This window comes from Brassica oleracea, chromosome C1 (genome assembly GCF_000695525.1).
Source record: "Brassica oleracea var. oleracea cultivar TO1000 chromosome C1, BOL, whole genome shotgun sequence".
In the NCBI taxonomy this organism is placed as follows: Eukaryota; Viridiplantae; Streptophyta; class Magnoliopsida; order Brassicales; family Brassicaceae; genus Brassica; species Brassica oleracea.
The window spans coordinates 6,675,224-6,695,819 of NC_027748.1; the positions used below are offsets into that span (position 1 = coordinate 6,675,224).

At 32.9% G+C, this 20,596-nt stretch overlaps 3 protein-coding genes and 1 pseudogene across 5 annotated transcripts; 3 read left to right on the forward strand and 1 right to left on the reverse strand.

Annotated features, from left to right (window-relative positions):
* The first annotated feature begins 5,356 nt into the window (after positions 1–5,356).
* LOC106298277 (probable purine permease 6) lies at positions 5,357–6,784 on the forward strand. Its single transcript, XM_013734382.1, has 2 exons — positions 5,357–5,481; positions 5,562–6,784. Exons 1-2 carry the CDS (start codon positions 5,433–5,435, stop codon positions 6,671–6,673), a joined length of 1,161 nt encoding a protein of 386 aa, XP_013589836.1. The 5' UTR covers positions 5,357–5,432; the 3' UTR covers positions 6,674–6,784.
* A 928-nt stretch (positions 6,785–7,712) lies between these two features.
* On the forward strand, positions 7,713–8,585 carry LOC106330148 (annotated as a pseudogene).
* A 3,502-nt stretch (positions 8,586–12,087) lies between these two features.
* Positions 12,088–13,840, forward strand: LOC106321001 (probable purine permease 10). The gene is made up of 2 exons (XM_013759596.1): positions 12,088–12,387; positions 12,510–13,840. Exons 1-2 carry the CDS (start codon positions 12,357–12,359, stop codon positions 13,655–13,657), a joined length of 1,179 nt encoding a protein of 392 aa, XP_013615050.1. The 5' UTR covers positions 12,088–12,356; the 3' UTR covers positions 13,658–13,840.
* On the reverse strand, positions 13,658–15,340 carry LOC106321822 (UDP-N-acetylglucosamine transferase subunit ALG14 homolog). Of its 3 annotated transcripts, none has more exons than XM_013760303.1 (6): positions 15,262–15,340; positions 14,735–14,941; positions 14,531–14,670; positions 14,283–14,426; positions 14,144–14,203; positions 13,658–14,000 (listed from the first exon to the last, which is right to left on the reverse strand). In XM_013760303.1, exons 2-6 carry the CDS (start codon positions 14,913–14,915, stop codon positions 13,824–13,826), a joined length of 702 nt encoding a protein of 233 aa, XP_013615757.1. In that variant the 5' UTR covers positions 14,916–14,941; positions 15,262–15,340; the 3' UTR covers positions 13,658–13,823. The 3 variants fall into 3 exon arrangements, with proteins under 3 accessions (XP_013615757.1, XP_013615945.1, XP_013616021.1); XM_013760491.1 differs by lacking the exon at positions 15,262–15,340 and adding an exon at positions 15,214–15,232; XM_013760567.1 differs by lacking the exon at positions 15,262–15,340 and adding an exon at positions 15,211–15,229.
* Between the last annotated feature and the right edge of the window lie 5,256 nt (positions 15,341–20,596).

A 20,596-nucleotide genomic window follows, 5' to 3' on the forward strand; every position in this document is an offset into this window, starting at 1 on the left:
TAACCCTAAGAACACATACAATACTACAACATATGTTGGCAAAACCTAAACCAAAGAATATTATGACTCACTACTTTCACTCATCTATGTTGAAAACAATTAACTTTTGTTATATCTTAATTTATATCTCTTAAAACATATGTTAATTACATGATTTCAATTTTTCACTTATCAAAATATTTTTTACAAAATTTTTAAATTATTTCTAAGTAGAACTAGTCCAGACGACTTACGGGGGTTAGAAACGTAAAAAAAATCGGTTTTTTGTTTGTTCACAAGGGGCTGGTTGTAATTTCAATAGCCTTTTAGGTTACTTTTGCATTTGAATCAAATGTTGGTTTACTTTTGCATTTGAAATCAAGTTGTGAGTCATATTTGGTAATTTTCCCTCTAAAGATCAAGTATGTTACTAAAATATGTTTTATATGTTTAACATAAACAAACATAAAAGGAAATCCTATATATGTTCTACATATGATCAATCTTGACAGATGTTTTGAGTGAGAATGATTTGGCCTGCATAGATTTAGAAATGATGATATCAAGTCCAATCATATCTGGAATCATAAGGAAAATCCATTTGACATATCACATATCTACATTAGTTAAAACATTTATTTAGTAAGTTTGGTTATATATTTAAACTTTATGATACAAACAAATGTCTTGATAATGATATTTTTGTTCTTTTCGGGGTCAGCATCAAATTTACCTAACAAAAACAAAAAGATGCCATAATTTTAGAATAAGAAGCAAAGCTATATAGTATCCCTAGGGTATAATATATATAAAAGGATCTTCCGGGAGAATCACGTAATTGCGAAACCCCCTAGAGCCTAGCACCTAGACAATTATAGTGACACGAATCTATGTACACTATGCAAATCAGTTGTCCAAAAAAAAACTATACAAATCTAGAACGCTCCTTCTTTTTTTTTCCCCAAGTTTTTTTAATATTAATAAAACATGATCAAACCCAACTACACGGTCCGAAGCCCAACAAAACAAACATCAAGAAGCCCAAAACCCTACGGGGCAAATACAATAAGTTAAATGGCAAGCGGCCCAAAACAAAAGAAACCGGACGACTTCGGTAGGCCCACACGTCAAGAAGGCCGGACACGTGTAAGGATAAAACACCATCAGGACGACACGCGTTGTTTCCGCCTCAACTTAACCGTCACCACTTCGAGACGTCGCCGGAGCTACACCACCGCAAACTTTGAGCTCAGATTACCGGAAAGCCTCCATCGAAACCATCTCTTCACTTCTACGTTTTGTCTTCACTTCAGAGAGCTTCATCGATCCAATCGAGAGTTCATCCGACTAAACAAAGCCGTGAACCACGAACCCAGAACCACACACAAGCCACAAGCGGGATCCAAAACCAATCCAACGAACTGAAACACCTAAAGCCGGCGACGCAAGACTGAGAGAGCCTTCACTCCCCGGAGACAAAACCGACGACGGCAGAGCTGAAGAAGCCTCCACCTCCCAGAGACAAGGACCGGCGGCGACGGAGCTGTAGGAGCCTCCACCTCCCAGAAACGAAACATCAAAAGGCAAAACGCCTAACTTCACCGCGCCTAACCTCCACACGACCGCACCTTTAGTCTAAAAGCAGATCCGCCGCAGATGAGACCTGAACCAGAGCTCAGACAAGCCGGAGGACAGAAGAAACGAAAGAGAAGCGAATGGCCAACATCTTTACGGTTGTTCGAGGGGCTCCGGCGACGGCACGCACGCTCCCGCGTCGGCCGCTCGCCGGATTCAGTCTTAGATCTACTTTCTCTCTCTACTCTCGAAAGTTCAGTAGTCCTTTAAGAAGTTATCGTTACCAAAAACATCTAGAACGCTCCTTCAAACCACTAACGAATTTTTGATATAACAAATAAATTAATAATAAGCTTTTGATCTAAATAAAAAAATTTAACGTGTTCTGCCAAGTCGTATCGAGAATTTAAATATTACTAATCTACAGAGAATCGCATGGTTCAAATATGTCTTTTAGATGGACCGTATAAAAATATTATCGTATAGACATCAAAACCGTTTTCGACTTGCAAGTTACAAATGACCGGTAACAAAATTCCACATCAAAAAATAATATTAAATAATATATAAAAGACTAAAATCCATATATCAATCCATCTAATATCAATTAAAATTATCCATGTATTACTAATTATCTATGCAAATTTAGAATATTTTGCCATCAAATTTTTTTTACCTTTTGATCAACATTCTTTTAGTTTTACATTTGTTACATACTTAGACCATATTTTTTTTTTTTGTATTTGGATGCATCATCAATACAACATATGAATGTTGCATTCAAATATGTTCGTTTTTATAATTAGTATTGTACTACATACAACAAACATCATAATGCTAAATTGTTTGGTTTTTATTTTATAATAGCATTTGAGTGTTACTAGTTAAAAAATGAAAGACATAATTTATATTGTTGATAATAAATTCATTATTGTATTTGAATAATATTTTAAAATTAAATTAAAATTATATTTGTCACAAAACTAATTATTATATTTGACTATTTTTCAGAAAATTTTAAATAATAATTAATTAAAACTTACATTTTATAACTTAAGGTTTTGGTGGGTAATTTTTGCGGATTTGTTGAGAAAATGTGATTTGGCATTTTTAAATAAAACACAATTTTGCAGTTTTGATAAAAAACATTATTTTGTGATTTTGACGATAAAACCCATTTTCGTGATTTGGTGGAAAACATGGTTTTGTGGTTTGGCGGATAATTTGATTTTATAATTTTAGAAGGATTACATGATTTTATATTTTTTAGTGATTTTGACAAGAAAATCCAATTTGACAGTTTGGTTGAGAAACTCTAATTTTGTTTGTTATGGTGGAAAAACATGATTTTCCGTCTTGACAAGAAAATATGATTTTACTGTTTGGTGAAAAAGTCACGGTTTTGGGCAATAACTTGAATTTACTATTTTGACAAAAAAAAATTGATTTTATAGTTTTGGCAAAAAAAACTCGATTTTGTAGTTTTGACGAGAAAAACTTAATTTTATGGTTTTGACGTGAAAACATGATTTTGTATTTTTGGATAAAAACTTGATTTTATGGTTTTGACGAAAAAATAAGTTTTCAATTTTGGCAAAAAACTTGATTTTACGGGTTTAACAGAAAAATATGATTTTACAACTTATATCAAATAATAAAAATAATTAACATAAACCTAGTTACTTTTATATTTGTATAGATGTTATTTAAATATTTTGGATTCTGAGATTAAAATTTTGCATTCAAACTCTACATTTTTTTCATATGAAATATCTAATTTTTAAATGTTATGGATTTTGCATCCATATACATTATTTAGATACATATAAAATGGTGTCCAAACGAATAATATTTAAGCATTTGCATATAGATGCAACATCTGACATAGAAACAAATAAATCTGTACAATTAATTTTAACAAAAGTATATACTGTATATACCAAACTTTTCTATTCTATTTTTTAAATCATGAACTAATGTGGAAAATATGTTACACTTTCAACTATATAAAATTATTTTAAAATTTTAATAATTATTATATGTATAACTTAATTAAATATGCAGCCAAATCTATATGTTATCTTATTATGTAAGAAGTCAAATTTTTATAATTGACATAATAATTTTATTAATAAATTTGAAACCATAAATTCATTAATAAATATGAAATCATAAATGTTTTTAGAATGAATGTAGTGACAATACATAAATAAATATGTAAACAATCAGTTTTCAATTAATGTCTAAAAGTAATTTAAAGTGTATATGTCGTAATAAATTTCAAGTTATGTCAAATTTTTTGATAAGCTATTTTTTTCTTCTAAGAATGAAATGATGATAGGTGAATTTTTTGTTAAAACTACTTTTCGAATGATGTTTGAAAGAGTGTACAATATGGAACAAAACACCTCCCTTCTTTTATTAGCATAGAGCTAAAGTCCATTAGCGTAATTAATGGGTCAAAATGCTCTATGTTGTGAAAGTTTTTTTGCTATACACGTAACCTGAATTAGAGTCATCTCAAGGCATTAACTGATCTGTCAAGGTACAGATCAGGTGGTCGTTGGATTGATTTAGACGTACGGAACACCGGCTTAACTCTAACCGGAGGTGGAACATTTGACCGTCAAGGCGCCGTAGCTTGGCGGTTTAATAACTGCAAACTCCTTCCAGCAGTGAGAGAACTCAAGAAACTCGTTTAAAAGATCGTAAAGTTGACTTAATTTAAAGAAACTAATCGATTTTCTGGTGTTAATTCTCAGAGCTTGAAGTTTGTGGGGATGAACAGAACAATAGTAAGAAGGATAAGCTCAGTGAACAGCAAGTTCTTTCACATAGCATTAGTAGAATGTAGAGACTTCAAAGGCACGTACAAGGCTCAACATTACTGGTGCTTCTGATAGTCCTAACACTGATGGTACTCACATTGTGTCTATAGGACAAGGAAATTTTCAGATTACAATCACAAGTATCAAATGTGGACCAGGTCATGGTATCAGGTAAATAATCATCATAAAATGTAGCATAATCTCCCTTTTTGTAAATGTAGCAAGAACAAACCGCCTTGATCTGAGTGGCATTGAATGTTTTACTTAAGATTTGTTACTGAAATGGCTCCAAGAGCACGGTTCTGATTCATTTTCTTCTTGTAGGAACCATCTAAGGTGAAGCTGAGTGAGATATACTTCAAGAACATAAGAGGAACTTCATCTTCAAGAGTCGCGGTGCAGCTGCGTTGTAGCAAAGGAATGCCATATAAGAAAGTGTACTTAGAGAATGTTTATCTTTATCTCTCTTCTTCTCGTGGAGGGAGTGGAGAAAAGCAGACCAGCAACAGAGGAAGTGAAGCTGTCTCTTCTTTTTGTAGATACGTTATAGCTAAATACATTGGGACTCAAAGCCCACCTCCATATCACAAATTTTTATTACCATCACGCATGGACATTTTCTTGTTATTTAACTTCTATGCTTTGTTATGGCCTCTTGTCACAAGTTTTATTCATATGGGTCATATACCGTTGGAGAATTTTGTTAGATAATCTGATTCCATTTTCAAAAAAAGTTCTTGGCTAACTAAAAGATAAATGACAAGAAAATACTTGTTAGGTAAAAAAATTGGTTAGTTTCAAAAAGAAAAAAAAAAGAAAAGGTAAAAAAATTGGTTAGGTTAAAGATGGAATGCGAAATCATTGGGGGGGGAAATGCATCATGTCAAGAGTGCATCTAACAAATTTTATCCATATAATAATTATTTTACTAACCAATATATTAATATGAGTAAATAATAAGATTGCATACGCATTTGCCTATATATAAGCAATTAAGGACACATCATCTTTGTTTGTTCCCTGAGATATTGCTCCCTCCTGGTTGCTAAGATGGAAGTAGAATCAGAAACTCAAGAACTGCATATTCATGTCAACGGCGGTAAGTAGTTTAACCACTTGTTCTGTTTCGTGTGTTCTTGTTTTACTTATGTTATTGTCCTGTTTTCATGTGTTGATCAGAACCTGAAAGGAAATCTTCAACAGAACAGAGGAGTCACAACTACTCATGGAGGTTAAGAGTGTCTCTCTACGTCATTCTCCTCTTAGCTGGAGAAACAATAGCCACTCTCTTAGGTAGACTTTACTACGACAAAGGTGGCAACAGTATATGGCTCGAGACCTTAGTTCAGCTAGTTGGGTTTCCTTTAACCCTTCCTTGCTATTATTACATAAAGCATGAGTCGTCTTCCAAAACTAATAACTTAACCAATAAAAAAACAACTTCCTTCTTGACACTTGCTTTGGTTTACATTGGACTTGGCTTGCTTGCTGCTGGTCACAGTGTCCTGTATTCCTTTGGCTTACTCTACCTTCCTGTCTCGACATTCTCTTTGATCTCTGCGTCTCAGTTGGCTTTTAATGCTGTCTTCTCTTACTTCCTAAACTCACAGAAGTTCACACCTTGTATACTCAACTCACTTGTTCTCTTGACCATATCTTCTACACTTCTTGTCATCCAACCTGAGCCTGAATCTTCTACTTCAAACTCATCATCCAAATACAGTTATGTGATTGGATACATCTGCGCCATCGGTAGCTCAGCTGGTTATTCTCTAGTGCTTTCTTTAACAGATTATGCGTTCGAAAAGATTCTGAAGAAATACACATTCAAGGCTATTTTGGACATGGTCACATATCAGTCTTTCGTAGCTACTTGTGCAGTTGTGGTTGGACTCTTTGTAAGTGGTGGGTGGAAAATGCTGAGGACAGAGATGAAAGAGTTTACGCTTGGAGAAAACTCTTATATTTTCATCAATATTGGTGCAATGATATCTTGGCAAGCTTGTTGGATTGGTAGTGTGGGTTTGATTCTTGAAGTTTCGTCGCTTTTCTCAAACGTTATAAGCACTCTTTGTTTACCTGTTGTTCCTGTTCTTGCGGTTGTCTTCTTCCGAGATGAGATGAGTGGAATCAAGTTGATTGCAATGTTTTTGGCCATATGGGGGTTTGTTTCTTATGCTTACCAGCATTATGTTGATGATCCAAAACAAGAAGATGAGAAAGAGATTCCTCAAGCTGAAGAGGAAGAAAAAGAAACACAAGAAGAGAAGAGTAACAACATTCAAGACTAGACCGAGATCCAAGAGCTAAGGTTTTATAAATTTTAATAACTAAACCCGTTGTGGGATGTAACAAGGCTCCTAGAATAAATGATACCACTATTTGACCCAAAAAAAAAAAATCTGTTTGGCTAAATATGAATCTATTTGTATATAAAATGCAACCAAACCCACATTCAATTTTCACGAAAAGAGAGCGGAGAGATTGATTCCAAAGATGGTCTGAAGATAAACGACCTTTACTACCTGAGGTATAAACAAAGAAGTCATACCCACTTGGAAGAAACTTTTTGATTATTGAAGTTAGTATCGCTCTTCTCTTATGTTACCAGAACACTTACACTCACTGAGTTGATTATTTTGGCCATTTGGGCTTAGCTTCTTATGCTTATCAAGACAACAGTCATATATAGGCTTAGACAAAGATCCAAGAACTTCGCAAAGCTTTTGTAAGTTATAGCCAGTTGCGTCTAAATTAAACGGTTACATATATATATATATATATATATATATATATATATATATATATATATATATATATATATATATATATATGGGTGGGCACTTTACCCGATACACTTAAAATGATTTGCTATTCACTTAAAATGCATGTAAAGTTTTTTATTTCAAAAATTAACAAAAAGTTACATCCAAAATTTAAAAAAATAACTAAATTAATGTCTTTTTAGTTTTAAAATGTTATGTCCAAATCTATTAACCATTCAATCTATTAAAAATAAAAAATTAGTTAACTGAAATTTATATTTTTAAATACAAAAAACTTGAGAAATGAAAATTTTAATTTTTTTTTGAAAATCTAAATATCCGAACCCGATCCGAAATAACTGAATCCGAACTAAAAATACCTGAACCCGACCCGAAGTACAGAAATACCCGAACGGGTTCTACACCTCTATACCGAAATACCCGAAAATCCGAAATACCCGACCCGAACCCGAACGGGTAGCCTATATTAACAACCTTACCATTAAGGGTTGCAAGAAAATTGAAAGTCAACGCTAAGCAAAAAGTTTTGTTCTTAAGAATTGTCATGGAAAGATCTCAAGAACTCTATATCAATGGTAAGCATAAAAAAGCATCTAATATTGTAGATTCCTTTATAAATGCATCTGAAAACATGTTAAATCATTTGGCTTTTATTTCTTTAGAACGTTCTTTATGATGTTTCAGGTGACCAGAACTTAGAAGCAAACCTAATAGACCATGAGGTAAATGACTCATCCTCGGTACCTCAAACCAAGAACTACAAGAAGTGGCTCAGAATCTCCATTTATGTATTCCTTGTCCTCGCCTGCCAAGCACTTTCTACAATCCTGGGGAGATTGTAAAATGAAAACGGTGGAAAGAGCACATGGATGGTAACAGTTCTCCAACGCATAGGCTTCCCTGTTTTTGTTTCTATACAAACTCTTTTCACGAAACAAAGAAACAGAAAAAACAGATCCAAGTTTCACAAAGTTCTCTTCCTACATCACTCTTGGATTCGCATTACACATGTCTTGGCCTCTTAGCAACGCATAGGCTTCCCTGTTTTGGTTCTGATAGGGCTTTTCGCTAGTGGGGAGTGGAAACTTTTGAAAAGAGAGATGCGAAACTACAGACTCGGGAAGGTGTCATACGTTATGACTTTGTCCTCAGCTGCTGTTTCCTCGCAAGTCTACACTATTGGTGCTGTGGGATTGATCTTTGAGTCATCTTCTGTGTTCTCCAATACCGTAACTGCTGTGGGGTTGCCTATAGTTCCTGTTGTAGCAGTGATAGTTTTCCATGATAAAATAGATGCGTCGAAGAAATTCTCCATCGTTTTAGGCTTTTAGCTATATGGGGATTCCTCTCATTTGTCTATCAGCATTACCTAGACGAAAAGTAGTTGAAGTATGTGGAGGAAGATACACAAGCCTGAATGTGAAAAGTATGTGTTCCTAAACCACATGTCTCATCATAAGGGAAAGATGGTCACACGTAGGGATGTTAAAACGGGCCTATCCTGCCCATTTACGTCCAAGCCCGTTTATGTCCAAACCCATTTAATGATGTCCATTTAAAACCCGTTTAAACCAAATCTATTTAGAGCTCGTTTATGTGAAGCTCGTTTAATATTAAACCCATTTCAAGCCCGTTTTGAGCTCATTTACTTTAAAAAAAATGAACGTGATCTATTTGTAATTAACTTAACCTATTTCTCTCTTTTGCGAAACCTGTCAACTAAAATACAAGCTAAATAAACAAACGAATAATAGGACATTTGTATCACGAAGCCAAACATCTAATCTATTAAAACATGAGTACAAATAGAAAATGACTCTGATTTTTTCTCAGTAATTACAATTATATGCCATTGATCAAAACACAGTAGTTTTACATTTTCTCTAACTCATTAATTCCTAATATTATGTTTTACACTAACCATGTGACATTATATTCGTTGGACTTGGTTCTTATTTATCGAAACTATGACTCCTTATTTAACTCTGAACATTTGATTATTGATAGTGCTCATATCATATATATATATCGCACTATGAAGTTTCTTAAAATAAATCTAAGGCCTGGGATTATAATATCCATTTTGTGGCGTGCAGATTAATTGGTTTAATCTTTCTATGAAATTCATTTCATAATTGCAACAATCTTTAGTAATTGCAATTTAATTGTTAAAATGTTGCCTATGGAGTATAGTATCAATTTGGTGGCTTACGGAGTAATTGGTTTAGTAATTGCAAACAAATTATTATTGTACTTTACACCTTTTATATGATCAAACCGGTTTATAAATTTAAAAAAAAATTGTTTTCAAAACAAACTTGGTGTACAATTAAAAATAATGGTATGTACTAACCATTAAAAAACAATTTGTATACCGAGATTTCTATCTAAATTCGTTATGAAAATCTAAATTTAACTATGTTGATAATCGAATAAAAACAGATATCCCCAAACGAGTATATAAAAACTCAATATTTGTACCTAGCAGCCACATATATTTTGGGCTTTTCATAACAATAAAAATATTTTAAAATATTATAGATTGTTTACAGAAATCTCTGCCATATTAACTACTTTACATATTTACAGCTAAAATCTAGCATATATATTTTACGTGATACACTCAGTTACTAACTTAATAAAAAGATTCCAAGGTATAGAATCCCTACAATCAATGAAAAATCTAATTATTAAATATGAAATTAATTAGCTCACTAAACACACCATCGTCCTTATATATATACATCTCTTACCTTCTATTTTATTTGCAACACGCAATAAAAAAAAACACTTTTGTTTGTTAGGCAAACAGATTTTACCATCTTCTTCTTAGTTTTAGCACTCCGTTCACCATTACAAAAAAAAATTCGCTAGGTTACATGAGACCCCTTTTTCTATCTCATTCAATATGTTCTTTAACAATCTTTGTGTCTATAAAACCAAACACACACAAAAGAAAACTTTATAATCTCTTCATTTATGTAATAAAAAAATGTCTAACCTCACACAAAAGTGTATTTTCTTCAGGGAACCAACCTCTCTCTTGAAATCAGAGTTTAAGTATATATACCATTTCGAAAATTAGAACCCATTATTGGATAAACTAAAACCCAGAAACGATGATCTTAAATAGAGTTTAACCACAGTTTCTTATATGTTGCCTTCTGCTCTTATCAGTGAACTTGGATGCAATGATCACCCAACTAATCAAACAAAACAACATCAAAATTAATCGACCCAAGATCAGAGACAAATGATAGTAAACTGAAGTCATTTTAATCCTAAAAACAGTTTTAACAGTGTGAAACACACAAATTATGTTATGGAACTCTTTAGTTAGCAGAATCACATAGGGACATGCCTAAAAATAGCTAATTACTTGCACCAAAATCAAAGTCTTTTTTAGTAAGAAGAAGAAATTTTAAACGGATCTCACGAGATAATTGTGAATGTTCTTTTACAATCTAAATAAAGCTAAGAGCAACGTTCTTCAACAAAGCTAAAACAGAATCATATATATATATATATAAGTTAGGGTGTGCGGGTCAAAATCTAGTATTTAATTATTAGCAACAACAGACAGCAACACCATCACAAGTTAGTGATATAAAATTGGCTTAAGACATACAGACTCATACACTTTAGTAATGGAAAATTATTTTTCTTTATGATTCTAACGATATACACATACATGCGTGACTTTGTTGTAACTTGTAAGTCACAAAAATCAACAACTTGTAACAAAGAATTGAAACTTGATCGCAGTATGACAAGAGAGACAAAAAAACCAAAATGGAAACGAATTAAAACACAAGCAACGACATCATGTTCAACAAACAAAAAATGCAACTCTTGGAAAAAAAATCAGAAAGATGAGTTTACTGATGAATTTACTATCTGTCTACCTTATCCTTTCTGATGAGTTTACTGCTTTCAACAGGGCTGGTGGTTGTAAAAATGTCTTGAAGAAGAGGCTAGGTGACCTGTAAAACATTTAAAATGAGTATAGGAGTTAAAACATAAACTCAGAACTTCACCAAAGATGAAAATATGCCAATGATGAAAAAAATAAAATTACAGAACACAAAAGAAAGATCATTCCTTTTCTTATCCCCAATTTGAAAATGCATCTCCAGAAGATAAATATAAGCTTTTTCAATGTCACTGACCCAGCAAAACAACAAACTACAAGCGGGCATGATCTAAAAACCCATAAGTTCTTAACTCGATGTAAAGACAAAGCAAGGACCCATTTTTAAACAAACCCACAAATTAATTGAAAGAACAGTCACGAAATCAGTCTGAAACAGCAATTTCAGTAATAATTTTTTTTTCTTAAAACGAACCTTGACTGTATCAAAGATGCGAGGAAGAGAGAGTGAAGAAGAAGAAGTAGAAGACACGAGATGAACGCCAAAAGACAAATCGAAACCCTAGAAGCTTCCCGATTCCAATCAGAAACTCATTTGGAGCAGTTTGGTATTTTGGAAGGAGGCAAGGAGCCACGGAGGTGAAGAACGACGGCAAATAAAGATGTTAACGCCAGAAACTACGTAGCTTAGAGCGGAGAAAAAAATTAAACGGGCTAAACGGGTTGTCCAGTTATTTTTATCAAAACCCGTTTATTAAATGAACATATATGGACAAACCCGAGTAAGCCCATTTAATATTGTTAAGTAAATGGGCTTTATATGGACACAAAAATTAAACGGGCTTGGACGTAAATGGGCAGGACAAGCACTCACACGGAACAAAAGAAGTTTTGAATATATTCAACCTGAAATGACCACACAACTTGTGTGTCTATGCGTGTAAGTTTTGCATGTTGTGTTTGCGTAATGTTGATGTTTCTCCACTAAACCGGCAAAAGAAAAACTTTCTGAATGAATATTGGCTACACATTATATTCCTCCTTGACTTTAACTTATCTCTTGGTCAACAATAGTGGCATCCTAAAAAATTAGATTCTTGTCACGATAAGAGATATTTATAGCTGTTGCATTTACTCATTGTGGGGGCAACTTAACCGGTGACCGATTCCTAGTCCCTGAATCTATATATATGGCTATCATTTGGTAGCATATTAGCAACCAAGAGACCTTGATAGTAAGATCATTACCTTATACTTATAATTTGTTCAGAACCTCCTCCTTGTCCATCTCCAAGGAGGTATAAACTACCATCCACCATGAATGGTGATCAAGAACTACAAGTCATCGGTGAGTATCTTACTCGTCTTTCATCTTCACAAATGAAAGAAAAAGATGATTATGTTATCTTATTGTTTGAAATACATAAAACTGTAAGCTAATTTTTGGTGTTGTCTTCCCTAACTTACCAGTTCAGCAGGGAAAAGAACCAAACACAACAGTGCAAGAAGAAAGAAACCAAACAGGAGTAACTCACTCAAACACATACAAACGGTGCCTCCGGGTGGCGGTCTATACATTCTTTGTCATCTCAGGCCAATCAGTTGCTACAATTCTGGGAAGAATCTACTATGACAACGGAGGAAACAGCAAGTGGCTAGCAACGGTTGTTCAACTCGTAGGCTTTCCTGTTCTGCTTCCATATTATCTCTTGTCAATCAAAACACATACAACAACAACTCATAGAGATGATGGCAAAGCAGCCTCACTTAAGAACCGTGTATTGGTTTACCTAGTTCTTGGAGTTCTTGTAGGAGCAGATTGCTATCTATACTCCATTGGACTGCTTTACCTACCTGTTTCAACCTATTCACTCATCTGTGCATCTCAGCTAGCCTTCAACGCTTTCTTCTCTTATTTCCTCAACTCACAGAAGCTCACTCCCATCATTTTGAACTCTCTTTTGCTCCTAACTATATCCTCCACCCTCCTCGCCTTCAACAACGAGGATTCAAACTCTCAGAAAGTTACAAAAGCACAGTATGTCACAAGCTTCTTATGCACTATCGGTGCTTCTGCTGGGTTTGGTCTAGTCTTATCCTTACAACAGCTAGCCTTCCGTAGAGTACTAAAGAGGCAGACTTTCACAGAAGTTATGGATATGATCATCTACATGAGTCTAGTGGCCAGCTGTGTTAGTTTGGTGGGGCTTTTCGCTAGCAGCGAGTGGAAAACTCTAAGCAGTGAGATGGACAACTATAAGCTTGGGAAGGTGTCTTACGTTATGAACCTGGTGTGGACAGCTATTACCTGGCAAGTATTCAACATCGGCGGCACGGGACTGATCTTTGAGCTTTCCTCTCTGTTCTCAAATGCGATAAGCGTATTGGGGCTGCCTGTGGTTCCTATTATGGCTGTCATCATTTTTCATGATAAAATGAATGGGTTAAAGGTGATTTCTATGATCTTGGCTATTTGGGGTTTCATGTCCTATGTCTACCAACACTATCTTGATGACAAAAACTTGAAGAGAAGTGTTGGAATCCAAAGAGTAGAATCCTCTGACACAACAGAAGCAGAAGGACCAAATGTGCAAAAGATAGAGACGTCAGCAAGCTGATTACAAAACTTCATTGATTATACTTGCGTTCAGAGCAACCAAAGATGAGTAGCATTACGAAAAATGTATTTCAACACTGTAGTGAAAGATAGGGTGTAAACTTTGTAGCTATTCTAAGTTGTTGTAATGCAATTTATGTAATGAGAATAGTTCCCAAAATCAAAGCTTACATCAGGCAACCAACATAGTGAGCCCGAGGATACTTGTTTTGCAGTTGTGGCCATTGAACAAAGAACTGATCAGCTAGCCTTAACCTGTAAAGCAGCAATCCACTTAACGAGAGCTTCTTAACTCTTGCTACACTCTCAACATAAAAGATCGATGACCATCTGATTCCCACCACCTGCGACCAACCAAATAAAGATACAAGCACTTGATGAAACTTTCTACATATAATAGAGAAACTGTGATTACAGTCTGTTTTATTTTTGCCATTAAAGGTCATCCAAAAAAAGAAGAGTGATAGATATCAGAAGGTGTGTATACCTTGAACAAGAAAGCGATCACACAGAGAGGAATACATGTCCCAGGACCATTACAAAGAATCTGAAAAACTTTCAACCACATTTAGTTTTATGAAGCCTTAAAGATAATAAGAAAACAATGAGATTAAAAAAAGCTATACCACTTGGGGTCTGATCCGGATCATTAGCCAGAGAGCGTGAACAGTGGCAAGAATGGTAGTCCAAACAGAAGTCACATAAGACTGACCAACTTCTCGGCTCCGGTAAATTTGCGTAAACTGTAAGGAGTCTTCCTTAACAGCAGGCTACCATCAAACGTAAATAGCCAAATCAGGTTGACGCATCATCAACCACACAAGATACAAATCGCCCGCATATTGCCAAATACATAAAGCGTATGTATATATACCTTGTCAGCTAGAGAGTCTTCAAAGGAACGAGCTTTGTGGAGACTCATGTTATCAGTAGCTGCAGCGATGTAAAACCTGGGGGTGAATCTGTCCATGCGCAAAACAGAGAGGAGACTCAACATCTCTGCCGTGTGTCCCCCTACATAACAACATTTTCATCTAATCAACTGAATATGACAAAATAAGTAATGACTGTTTCTTACCAGAACCAAGAACAATAAGAGTAGTAAACGATCGTGAATCTCCTTTGGGAAAGGGTTTGCCACACTGGTACATAACATATAGTTCACGGACCACTAGAACAATCACCAAACTAAGCATGAAGGAACTGATGCTAAATCTTGAGAGCATCTTGGAGTAAAAGCAGCAGTGGTGTTCCTCCATGAACTTGTTGTTATAACTCTCTTCTCCTTACAGTCGAAACAATATGAAATTCAGTGAGATCTATCTATGTCTAAAGCTTATGAATCAGAATCAAACATTTAGAAACAACACAAAAGAAAAGCAGATTGGTCTTAGAGAAATTAGAAAAAAGGATTGAACTTTGAGCTTAGATTCGATTCGATTCAAACTCAAACCAACATGAATAAAAACGAATCGTTAAAATCTGATCGATTTGAAAAAAAAAGGGTTGAGCTTTGAGCTAGATTCGGCATCGTAGTCGAGAAAACAAACATACTACCGTTCAACGGGGGAGGAAGAAGAAGAAGACGAAGAAGAAGAAGCTCACCGGAAAGGATTGGAGTTGATTTTACATTGGTCACCGCCCTGTCTCTTTATTTTCTTACGTTGGATTTGGCTATTGCTTACAGATCTGAAATCTATTTTTAACTTCCCAAAACTCTATATCCGAAGTTACACTAAACTAAAACTTCAAACCAAACTTCAAAATTATTTATATTTTACGATATAGTCTTTATATTTGTCATAGTTAATGTAAATTACTTTTATAAACTATTAATACATATATATAAATATTACATAAATATTAATTAAAAAATCTTACACTAAAATATAAAATTATAAATAGAAATACATAATTAAATATTAAACTGCAAGCAAATACTACATTATTCCATAAAATTATTTCTAGGGGTGGGCGTTTGGATACCCATTCGGGTTCGGTTCAGATCTAATCGGGTTTCGGGTTTTCAGGTTTAAAGATTTCAGCCCCATTCGGGTATTTCTAAATTTCGGTTCGGGTTCGGTTCGGATCTTTGCGGGTTCGGATAACCCATTTAAAATTATTTTTAAAATATTAATATTCATTATATGCTTAAAATTTCTCAAAATCAATAAAAAAAAATAATATATTACATATAAATTTGTATAATATATGTCAAAATACCTAAAATTAACATATACATTGGTTTGATTTGAATATTTGAATAGAAAATCAATAGATATTTCAAGCATTTTGGTGTTTTGAATATATTTTAGCTATTTTAGACATTTACTTTTAACTATTTATGTATATTTTCAAGTATTTTAGACAACTTAAAAGTATCTTATATATTTTGGATGTTTTTAATATATATTAAATCTAAAAATAAGTAATATATTTAGGTATATAAATCTATTTCGGTTACATTCGGGTACCCGAGATACTTCGGTTCGGGTCGGGTTCGTTTCGGTTCTTTAGATACCAAAATTTTGAACCCGTTCGGATATTTAATCAATTTTGGTTCGGGTTTGGTACTACTTTTTCGGATCGGGTTCGGTTCGGTTTTTCGGATCCGAGTTTTTTGCCCAGCCCTAATTATTTCCGTAATGCTCCCATATATGATCAACTAGTGCATTTCGAAGTAATAAATGATTCTCTTTATTTTTTATCTGTAGATTACGAGCAAAAAATTGTTGAAATCGGATATCCTCGTAATATGACCGTTGATAGTTTGATATCATCAAACGAAAAAATCCTTGATCTTTTAAACGAAAGTACAACAAGCAAGGAAAAAGGTCATGAGATGATTGAATTACGACTGCAAAATGATGCAAAAAAGTTAGTTTTTAAAGAAGTAAAAGAGGAAAATAAAATATTGCTAAAAACTTAGCTTTTATCGATGATGTTAATATTCGTGAATACATTCGATATAAGCAAGAAAGAATCGTACGAAAAAGGCGTCAAGAGCAACAACAACAATCATCTCGGTTATACAAAATTTATTTGGACAATATTTTGGAGATTTGGGAGGTTCCGGAGCAAATTTACCAGACTATTAGTGTTGTTGTAATATTTAAATTTGAGTAATAATTATGTCTCCATGTGTCTTTTTAATAAGTTTTTATTATAGTTTTTTGTAATATTCTTGTTGTTTAATTCTAATTTTAAAATGTTATAAATCTTGTTTAAAATTTTTTTATTTAATTTTATGTGTAAAACTTAAATTTATAAAACAAATTTGAAATATTTATGAGATATAAAAGTTTTAAGGATTAAAACAATAAACAAAAAAATATTTAAGAATTATAAATATGATGTATGATTGTAAGAACCAAAATGCAAATAAAAAGATGAAATTTCAAATTTGAAGTTTTGAAAAGTGAAACTCTATATTTTGAGTTTCAATTTGAAGTTTCGAAGTTATTTTTTGACGATCCGAAAACTCTATAAGCATGTGACTTATCTTGGTTTAATTCGGTTTTTAGCTGAAAAGAAAACGAAAGTTCAGAACCGGGTTTAAATTGCGCATTGGGGCGAGCTTTTTTAATCACCACTCACAAGAAGCATGAAGAACAAACAAGAGATTCGGTTTCCTATTCTCTTTTTTACACCATATCTATAAACTCTCTAACAAACACATGGCCCCAGTAATACACATGCACGTGTGAAAGTGGGCTGGAATTTTTAAAGCCCACGATAAAGAGAAAAGCGGCATGTAAGTTGAGAAACATTGTCCCACATCCGAAACATAGAATTGAAATTCCTTTTCTCTTCCCCTATAAAATACGTAGTAGATTGCTTCAGCTATTCTTCATCGGCCTCTATTTGGCCGATCCGTTTGGTAGCCTGTGGCATGCCAATGATGAATTTAAACCTTTCAACGCTTCTACAATTTCTTTCTTACACAGTTAAAAGTTTTTTTTTTTAAACAAAATATTTTGATATTGTTTTAAGCATATTTTTTTTCATTCACATAATTTGTGTTGAAACTCTTTTTGTAGAAACAAATCAGGTTTGAATGAACAAATTGTAAAATTCTTTTCACACAGTTTTGAGGATTTTTTTAATTTTTTTTTGTCTCTCATAGTACATGTAGTAAAACTTTTTTTTCTAGAAACCGTGTAGTTTCAGAAGAACAAATATTGAAATCCGTTTTTTGTTTTCTTTAATATTTTGATAAATTTAGTTGTTGAAGAATAACTTTCTTTTAAATAAAATGTAAATTAGTTTTGTTCTCAAAACATTTTTCATGTTTTTTTTTTTGAACATTTTTCATGTTTACTGTATAAAACAGTGTGTTTCATTTGTTTAAAGATCGGGGTAGTGGTGTTTATGAGAACAAAGCAAATTTACAACATAAAATAGTTATATAATTTATATACAATCACACACATATTTGCGTTGAACTAAGCGGGAACAAAAAATAATAAAAAAAGTCCAAGAATAGACTAACTAATAAAACAACTATATTATGTTTGAAACAGTGTCAAATACTAAATCAATATACACCTTAAGAGTAATAGACTTTTATCTTATATCGACCTTCTATAACCAAAATCAGGCTTAAAAATAATTTAACATCACAACTAGTTGGTTTCGTCTAGTCTTCGGAGATCCTGCCAATCCTATGAACCCTGACCCGGTTGTGTGGAATCGAATCCCCTCTCAAGATGCAATTCAAGTCGATTACTCATTGCCGATGATTAGAGTGTGGACGACAACCATACAGTGCAATACAAAGCTTTCTTATTTTACCTAATAAATTTTTGTAAAATTTTCATCATCTAAATTGTCCGTTTCGGTTTAGGTTATTAATAAAATTTTTTTTTCAGTTCAAAAAAAAAAAAAAAAAAAAAAAACTATACATGCATTCTCTTTTGATCTAGACTATGCCAAGATCAGTATGATAGAGGCAATAGTCATGGTAACCAGAATGGTTTACCTACGAAATTATACACTTTATGGTATGACCGGACTGGCCATCCTGGTTCAAAACATGATGCGAAAATTGATATTGGAAAGGGCACAAAAAGTTATCCCATAGAATCTCACGTGTGTAGCATGAACACAAGGGAAACTCATTAGGAAGATGGAGTAAAAATAGTATGTCGTTGTTAAAAGGGTCGGTCGATGGTAACAACTTAGACTATGATTATTGCGGGGTTCTTAAGGTAGAGTTCTTACCAGAATATAAGAACTCGTATCTTAATTGTTAACTAAAAAAAGTAAGAACCGGCTCTTAAATAAGAGTTTTAAAAGCCGATTCTTAGTTTTTTTAGTTAAAAGTTAAGAGACGGGTTCTTACATTCCGCTAAGAACTCCACTTTAAGAATCCTCCAATAATCATGCTCAAGAACCTCATTTAAGAACCAGTTTTTTTTTTTTTTTTAAAAGTTAAAAAACAGTTTCTTAACTTCCGATAAAAACCTCACTCTAAGAACCCCGGGTTAATCATGGTCTAGTACTTATATTTTATAATATTGTAGTTATCTCTTACATATCAATCTCCACGAGATCCTCTGAATAATGTGGGCTCCAGCAACCCACCATTTAGATTTGCAGCTTACTGAACATAAATTCTTAGTTTTCCCATAGTGTAAGATCCACATCTTGACAATTTAGTGCCAACACTGAATTAGTGTTATGTCAAAAGAGAATAATCTGAGAGCTTTAGAAACAACCTATTTTTCTTAAGTTCTAAGCTTACTTCTTAGAAAGCAATCAAAAGATTTTAAAGTCAGAACAATTAGTTTGAAATTGAATCATTGAATAACTATAAAAATTGTTTATGCATCAAAATTGACTATAAAAATTGCTACAAATGTTTTTGACCAAAGAAAATTGCTACAAATGCAAAAGGATTTCAAGAATGGTTTTAGAGACTTTTGTAGCCATCCCTGGTTATGAGCTATCACCATATTACTACTTGTATTTTATTTAGGCATATACGCTTAGAAAATTTAATATGTTTTGAATATCAGTTTCATAATCTAAATTAAAACAAAGTAAATACCTTTTTTTGTTCTTGCTTTCTATAATATTCTAGGTAATTACTATATTTTAAACTTGAAAATTTTATTAAATTTTAAATATCCTTTCAGAATGATACAAACCAAGATAATACGAATACATAAATTTCAAAGAATTACTAAATGTGGTATTTATGATTAGGAAAAAAAAATTATGTCTTCCAATGTTAGTTGGACTCTAATTGTAAAAAATTGAAAAAAAACTCTTATATGAGATTTGTTCGAAAAAAATTCCTTTATTTTTTAGAAAAGTCTCACGTTTATATTTATGTAAATTGACTAAACTATACAATCTGAAGATTTATTTATTTATTTTTAAAACATTACTATTAATATATACACATTATCTTACTAATATATATCTTACTTTAAAAATAAAAAAATGAATCATTTCTGTTTTTTTTTTCAGGAGCTTTTCCTTGTTCTCTATTTTTTCATACTGTCTGTTTCGTCTAAGTTTTTCTGCTTATTTTCTTTTAATTAAATAAAATAAAAGTTAGTTTCAGATGTCTTGAACTCCTAAGCATTAAACAAACTCATTTAAAATAATCAGTATGAAAGGCTAGCAAAAACAATAAGAAGTTGCATCATAGAATAAAACTCAAAATCGAGACTCTTCATAATCTAAATTAAGTATAACAAAATTTAGTTATAAGATATTGACTTAAGATACAATGCCATATATCATATGCTATGTATGAGGGTATGAATTATGCTTGCAAAGTATGTAAGTTCTCTGTTTATATAAATTTCATATTGTGGACTTTAATTTTTTTTATAATATTTGTTTATTTTTCATTTGAAATGATTAACATGTATCTATATTAAATATATGTTTATCTCAAAACAAAATTAACTTAAATTTAAATTTA

Coding starts and splice junctions, on each gene's coding strand:
- LOC106298277 (XM_013734382.1), top strand. CDS start 5,433: ATGGAAGTAGAATCAGAAACTCAAGAACTGCATATTCATGTCAACGGC. Junction 5,482..5,561: donor GCATATTCATGTCAACGGCG/GTAAGTAGTTTA, acceptor TGTGTTGATCAG/AACCTGAAAGGAAATCTTCA.
- LOC106321001 (XM_013759596.1), top strand. CDS start 12,357: ATGAATGGTGATCAAGAACTACAAGTCATCG. Junction 12,388..12,509: donor TCAAGAACTACAAGTCATCG/GTGAGTATCTTA, acceptor CTAACTTACCAG/TTCAGCAGGGAAAAGAACCA.
- LOC106321822 (XM_013760303.1), bottom strand. CDS start 14,915: ATGGAGGAACACCACTGCTGCTTTTACTCCAAGATGCTCTCAAGATTT. Junction 14,427..14,530: donor AAGACTCTCTAGCTGACAAG/GTATATATACAT, acceptor GTTTGATGGTAG/CCTGCTGTTAAGGAAGACTC. Junction 14,001..14,143: donor TGATCGCTTTCTTGTTCAAG/GTATACACACCT, acceptor GGTTGGTCGCAG/GTGGTGGGAATCAGATGGTC.